Source organism: Macadamia integrifolia, chromosome 9, assembly GCF_013358625.1.
Source record: "Macadamia integrifolia cultivar HAES 741 chromosome 9, SCU_Mint_v3, whole genome shotgun sequence".
Taxonomy (NCBI): Eukaryota; Viridiplantae; Streptophyta; class Magnoliopsida; order Proteales; family Proteaceae; genus Macadamia; species Macadamia integrifolia.
In genome coordinates, this window is record NC_056565.1 from 30,985,420 (window position 1) to 30,993,254 (window position 7,835).

Here is a 7,835-nt window from a genome sequence, read left to right on the forward strand (position 1 = left end):
AGGGAGCTCATACAATCAGATGAGGTCATCTTTTAGGCTTCATTCAAGATCTATCTTATACTTCTTTGATTGATTCACATGGTAACATCTTTCTTGGAACCTTTTGTGTCCAAGGATTCCAAAGAAAGGAAAGTAGGGAAGAAAAATTAGAACTCAAACTATAGAGATTTCATACCAAGTTAGAATTTAGGAGTTAAAAGGAAACGAGGAGGACGGAAGAAGATGAGGACAAGGAAAAAAGAAAGAAGTTGCGGCAGAAATTACATCTCTCCACCCCATGCTAATATAAGATAGTCAAGAGAGGTAAAAGATAAAAACACATTACATCAAATTATAATATAATGGGTATGTACCTAAAATACCCTTATTAACTCTAGTAGTCTGTTCATTTTCTTTGAAATGTTAACTAAAAGCGGATGTGCATATAACATGCTAAGATTTTGGCTACCAAGTCTGTGTACTTTAAGAAATTAAATCCAATTCTCATTCTGTTGTGGATGTAACTCCAAAACCAGCTGATACATATTGTTTCTAATGAGTGTAGTTCAGTAGTTTTTCATTAAAAACAAAAAAAAAATCTACAAAAAATATTGTTGTAGTATTGTTCTTACGCTTAGATTGCAACCGTTAATGTGAATTTTTGATAATAAGCTTTATCAGTATTTTTTTTGGTAACATAATAAGCTCTATCAGTAGCTCCATTGAATTGGAACCCATAAATTTGTTTATTTGTTGTATCTAGTGGATATATATATGTGTTTGTGTCAGTGAAATCAGAATGGTTTGAACTGTATTTATGTCTTGACTTTAGTTGGTCCATTCATTGGACATATTTGGAGAAAATTACTAATTATTCACTACAATGGCAAGTGTTACTCCTTCTTCGGTTCTTCTTGGTAGGTTGTCGGAGTTTCTTTGTTGGAGATTATTTGGAATTGTCTGATTATTGTCATCGAGCATCCATGGCAAGGTTTGCTAAAAGAACAAAGAAGCCCTAATTGATTTTCAAATCATCTATTTGGGGTCTTACAATGAAGAGAAAAACAATAAGGGCCCGTTTGATAACGTTTCTGTCGTTTCTGTTTCAAGAAACGGCAGAAACATAAATTTCCGTTTCTAGAAACAGAAACGGAATTGAAGGTGTTTGATAAGTCATGTTTTTAGAAGTCGATGGTAACCAGTGAAAGAATTGCCACAAGTCGTTTCAAAAAACGGCTAAACAAGTTGAACTTGTTTTGCCTAGGTCGTTTCTTGAATCATAAATAAGTAAAAATTTCTATTTCTATTTCTAAAAATAAGTGAAATGGAACAGTTTTATCAAACGTTTTTTGCTCCGTTTCTGTTGTTTCTGGAAACAAAAATGGCAGAAACGCGTTTCTTGAAACGTTATCAAACGGGCCGTAAGTTTACCCTTCTTCAAGGGTAGTTTAGCCATTTAGTAAATATTAATCCCCTAACTTCACCACTTAGCGAATTTTAACTAATGAAGTAAACTTATATGTAATTTTTACAAAACATGGGAATGACACCGAATTAGGTTTCAAAATAGGGGTGGTACTTGAAATTTTCTCTTCTTTTTTTTTTTGGTATTCTTTCATCTATGGATCTGATCCTCTTTTGGAACTCCATGTTTTATTTCTTGCTAGCTTCCTTAATTGGCATCCTTGCATTACAGGTTGCAGCCCATATACCTACTTATCATCTTATTATAGAATGAATACATAGTTCAGTTCAATTGTAGCTGCTAGCCCTAATAGGTTGTGTTTTAGTTTTTATTTCACATGTTTATTTGTTAGATGTGCTTTTATCTCTTCAATAATTTATCTCCTTATAATAATTTAAATTTTCATGGTTTGCAAACTAAGGCACTGTTTGACAACGTTTCGTTTCTACGTTTTCTTGTTCCTAGAAACGGAGAAACAACCTAAAAAGCGTTTGATAAAATTGTTCCGTTTCACCCATTTCTAGAAACATAAATCAAAATTTATGGCTATTTACAATTCTAAAAAAAACTTTGACGAGACAAGTAGGACTTGTTTCGTCGTTTCTAGAAACAAATTTGAGAGAAAAAAAAAGGCTGTTGTGCCCAATAAATCTCTCAACTATTTAAACCTAAAAAGAGACAACTCAACCCTCTCTCCCTTTTGGGCATCCGATGATACTATTGGGTTTTTTAGTGGCATTATGTCTGCAAAAAATGCTTCGAAAAACAAGTTTATCACAAAAAAATCCGTTTTTGTTTCTGGAAATGTGAAAAGTCGTTTTTGCTATTTCTAGACATAGAAACAGTAGAAACGTTATCAAATAGTGTCTAAGTCTCTAACCTATGCAACTCCACCAATCTAATAGTGCAGTGAATATATTTTATGGAAAGGTCTAGGATGCAGCTTTGTTTTTGTGCAATATAAAACGTATTCTTTAATACTCACATTCTTTCCAATATGGAAGGATAACATGGAAAATTATACTCCTTTCATGAGAGTTAGATTTAGAGAAGGATTCCACTATCCTCAACTTGTTCTATTACTCTGTTACTCTAATGGATTCCAAGTCCTTGATGTTGAGGATGCCTTTGATGTCAATGAATTGGTCTCAACGTGATGGTCCAGTTACTTTTCTACAGATGCAGCCCATCCTTAAATCTGAAGGTTATGAGGGATTTATAGTGTCTCACCCCATACTCTTGGTTGTTGCCAGGGATGAGACTACCTCTTCATGTCCAGTTCAAGCCTCAACCAGGAAACTCTGCCTCCTACGACTGCTTCGTTCTACTTAATAAGGTCACACAGTTAAGTGTAGGGGTGTTATTTTGGCCCCGATGGCTCAAACCCGCCCTGGCCCCCCTTAGTCTGAATCCTGTCTAATCCTGCAATGAGGGTCAACCTAGTCCAACCCGACCCAAGTGCCTGGGTTGAGACCTAGGCCCAGCTTGGTCAGGCCCAACTCAGCTCAATTTTAACCCTGATCTATAATTGTATTTAGTAATAGTGTTCCCCTTCCGCTAGACCCACATCATGCGTTACACAAGTTGTATGTATGACTTTAACTCACTTCATGTGTTACACAACTATAAACTCTTACTTATAACTCACTTCATGTGTTACACAACTATAAACTCTTACTTATTGAGCTAAGACGACTAAATGACCAAACTATTCCCCCCCCCTTGTTTCATTATATAGGTTGCCTTTCTGTCTCCTGTCATATATTGATATGAACTTTAGACATAGCAGCAATCATGAAAAATTGGACAAAAATTTGGCCTGTCTAGTTTCTGGGAGATATGGTGATGCCAGGTGATTAAAATGTCTATTTTATTACCAAATTGACAACATTGCTTGCTGCAAATTTATGGATTAGGGGTAGAAAAGAGCTGGCTATAGTTTTAGCATCTCCCCACCCCACTTTGTTAAGTATAGGCTTAACATTTGTGACCCTTTATAGGAAAAAGAAAAATACAGGACTAGCCATGGTCAACCCCACGCCTGAGCATGAGCCCAACAGGGTTGGGTTGGGTCTAGATTGAATTTTGAGGACCTAGGGTTGGATTGCAGTTTTAAGAAACCTGGCCCTGTTTCACCCCTAGTTATATGCATGTTCTAAGATTTCAGTTGGCAATCTATATTGTTGGATGCAGCTCATGGATAGTAAACATTGGTCTTGGAACTCAAGTAAACACTACATTATACATAAATCGTTATAAGAGAAATTTGTATATTTGAAACCGTAAGTATATAAATGGTAAATAAAATTTGAGGAATGTCCCTAGCGATTGAATTTATATAAAAAAAAAAAAAAGACCACACAAAATGTACCCAGCTATTGATGATTCATAGTCTTTATTCATTTTCATTTTCCTGATACTATCAAAGTTAAATTTATTGTCAAATGCCTACTGTCTTGACTCTTGAGATATTATTTTATTTTTAGGGACAATTAAAAAAAATTAAAAAAGGTTTAGGGCTGTTATTTCTCAATTTAAGGCACATTCAAGATCAATTTCTAAACTTAGTGTTGACCCAAGTATGTAGAAAATAAAATTTAAAATGATGCAAAAAACTGAAAATCACTAACAACAATCACAAAGTTGTACACAAAGATTTATGTGGTTCAGTAGGATTGCCTGCATCCACGCCTCACGGTGAGGTGAGACCTACTTAACTATCAATGAAGAATATGTTTACAATCGTTCCTCGTCACATCTCTCTCACATCGAGTATAGAGAAAGAATCCCAACTATTAGTATATGGTGAAACCCTATATAGATAATTTACTGAAATAATCATCTAGCCTTAGAAAATTTTTCCTTCAATTGCCACCCTCGAACCCTGCTAGTTTGTCAGCCCCAGTAATGATAATTAATTCATAAGGTTGACCCTCAGAATCAGACCACTTTTATGAAACGAATATATATATATATATCTAAGACACCGTACCCCAACAAAGTAGTACACTTCAGGTTATTGCAATTGTTCATGAAAACAGCGTAAATATACTCTGGATCATGCCATCCTGCAACCAAACTAGACCAGGCACTCCTAGGTTTGATTGGAGCTCTTCTCATGTGCATTTATAAAAGTTATATCTTAAGTTAACAACAGTAAACAACTAGTTATATGCTTCTAATATATGCATTCCTTTTTGCAAAATTAATGAATGTTCAAATACATATTGGAATCATGATGAATATATTACTCTAAATAGATATATATTGTTCTTTTATCATCTATTGTTCTCAAGAAATGAAATCAATATTTGAATTTTGTATTTAAAATGTGTACAATCTCAGCAAAATCTGTCCAAATTTCAATACAAGCCAAGCCCACCTGTTGAATTGAAGTGATCGACCTTGATTAATGATAAGTTTTGTGAAAGTTGTTTGATATGGTATGGTCATGTTCAAAGGAGGCCTGAGGACGTCCTAGTAAGGAGGAGTGATCGGATCCAGATTGAGGGAGTCAAAAGAGCTAGCAGCAGGCCTAAATGACCATAGATGAAGTAGCGAGGAATGACATGCATAGCCTTAGTCTTGTCCCCACTATGATCTTAGATAAAACTTTCTAGAGAACAAGGATCCATGTAGCTGACCCCATTTAGCTGAGACTTTCCTAACTTCTAGGTTGTGCCTCTTCTCCCTTACTCTCATATTTCTTTTCTTGTCTTTCATCTCTTATCTTCCCATCTCTCCCCTCCTCCGCTAATATTTGGACTTTTTCAAATTTGTTTTGTATGAATCTATGTACCCAACGTAGGATCAGACTCATCTCCAACAACTGACACTCCAAGGAGCATCCAGCGACTCCTCTAAATGCGACACTTGTACTATATCAAATCCAACGATCGTTATTCATTTGAGGAATGTGGGTCTTTTTCTCCCTCACATCCCTTCTCTCGCGCTCTCTTGTTCACGATTTTCTTGGAAAATCCTAGCTTCTGTTACTTTGACCTGAAATCACTTCTCTATGGACTCTGCTTCTACTCTTAATGCCTTTTTCTTCTTTCGAGAGCTTCCATTGTTGTTGTTTCTTCATCACAATGCAGGTTAAACGAACGCGCGTTACGAGGTCTTCAAGCTTGGGAGAGATTAGTTTGTTCAGCCAGGTGAGGCCGATTGATGCTCCAACAGCTATGTGGGAAAAGAACGCAGCTCCGGCAGCTGCCATTAAAAGACCGAACTCTGCTTCTACTCTTAATGCCTTTTTCTTCTTTCGAGAGCTTCCATTGTTGTTGTTTCTTCATCACAATGCAGGTTAAACGAACGCGCGTTACGAGGTCTTCAAGCTTGGGAGAGATTAGTTTGTTCAGCCAGGTGAGGCCGATTGATGCTCCAACAGCTATGTGGGAAAAGAACGCAGCTCCGGCAGCTGCCATTAAAAGACCGGTAAAAAAATTAGGGCCTAATTTCAATTCTCCTCTTCTGATTTTTTCAATTCTAAGCATTAATTAGGGCTTAATTTCTTCTAGTCCGTAACTTTTAAAAAAGTTCTGAAATATAGGTTTCTTCTTGCTTGTGTGGATTTCCAGATACAATGCAATTCGAAAGTCTCCGACCAAGGCGTGTGCTTGTATCCCGAAGGAAACCAGGTAAGGGCAGTGAGAAGTCTCAGGATGCGATGTCTTGTGCCCAGTTTCAGCAGATCTCACCAGGCGGTTTCAACTACAAGAGGAGAGATGTGGGTTGAATGAATATTGATCGTTGGATTTGATGTAAGACATGTATCATGTTTAGAGGAATCGTTGGATGCGTTGGAGACTCAGTCATTGGAAACGAGTCCGATCCCCAACTCATTAAGTTAGGATAAGGTTAAATTTATTGTTGTTAATCGAGGAGCATGGCTCTCCCCATTCCTCTTTCTACCCATTAAGAAGTGACCACATCATGCAAGTTTGTTAGTATATATACACACACGACCCCATTCCTTACCCTTTTTTTTTTTTGTCTTTTTTATTTCCTGTGTTTTTTCAGTAGAACAAGCATAGGATGAATGCGAAATAAAAGTGATTGGTGGCATGAAACAACATCAATTTATGCATTGCCCATGCCAATCTGTATTCTTTTTTTTATATAAAAGTGATCTCTTTCCTATAACAAGTTCTTTGGTTGGGCCACCTATGTACTGTTTGGTTTGTTAACGAGGTGGTCATTTGGCCTCATCCACTTTCACTTCGAATAATGAGTCAATGGACTATAAATCTTTAAATAGGTTATATGTTAGTTTGTTGATCGCATTTTTCTTATTAAAATAATATAATCTAAGGTGTAAACAATTAAAAGAGTGTGAAAATCAAAACGAAATTGAATCAGGTCATTTACACCAATTCATTATTGGGTTGATCAAATGGTTAAGACGAATTAGGAATTGTGTGGATAGATGTACAGTTTCAGGTTCGATTCTTCATCTGTATATCTACAATTCAAGTGAAGATCATCGTGGTGGGTTGCTACGCTAGTCTCCCCGAGGATTAGTTGATGTGCGCTTAAGTTCATAATAAACTATTTTAAGTAAATCATTAAATCAATTAATATATTATAACTAATTTAAGTTATTCAATGCTAAGATTTATTATTGAAAAAAAAAATGTTAAGTTTACAAATATTTCAATAAAATATGTAATATTAATTAATTCAACTTTAAATTTATATTTATTTTAATAAAAAATTTAAAATATTTTATCAAAAAAATTAAAAATAGAAAAACCGTTCAAATAAAAACAAGAAAACCTAAGAAAACTGTTTTAATATCTAAAACAACCATTATTTATTTATTTATTTGTTAGAAAAAAACAGCCTTTATTTAATATCATATTTATATCTACACCAGATCAAATCAAATCAAATCAAATCAAGATAATCAAATCAAACCAAACCATTTAACACCCCCCTTCACAATGTACCGTAGTCCACATTGTATCACTTATGCTGTGTTTGGTAGCCAAGAGAAGAAAAGAAAAGAAAAGAAAAAAGTACAAAAATTGTACTTTTTTCTTTGGGTTAAGAATTTTTCTTTGCACTTGGTTTGTCTTCACCCATGAGAAGATTCCCTTTTTCAAATTCAAAATTCTCCTTGGGAATTGTGAAATTTTCTTTTGTTCCCCCAAAAATTTTCTTGTAAAAAACACAAGAAAACATGAGAAAATATAAAAACTTAATAAGACAAAAAATGAATGATTACACAATGATTTCCTATGTATCTATCTCTCTCTTAAAATTCAAATTTTATTTAAATTTTTTTCTTTTATTTTTTTTTTCTTTTCTTGGTAACCAAACATACATACTCTTTTTATTTTCTCATAATTTTTTTTTCTTTTTTTTTTTTTTCTTTTCTTTTATTTTC

At 34.7% G+C, this 7,835-nt stretch overlaps 1 protein-coding gene across 1 annotated transcript; it reads left to right on the forward strand.

The window, feature by feature from the left end:
* Window positions 1-5,298: 5,298 nt before the first annotated feature.
* LOC122089930 lies at window positions 5,299-6,525 on the forward strand. Its single transcript, XM_042659703.1, has 3 exons — window positions 5,299-5,601; window positions 5,750-5,881; window positions 6,025-6,525. Exons 1-3 carry the CDS (start codon window positions 5,485-5,487, stop codon window positions 6,184-6,186), a joined length of 411 nt encoding a protein of 136 aa, XP_042515637.1. The 5' UTR covers window positions 5,299-5,484; the 3' UTR covers window positions 6,187-6,525.
* Window positions 6,526-7,835: the final 1,310 nt, after the last annotated feature.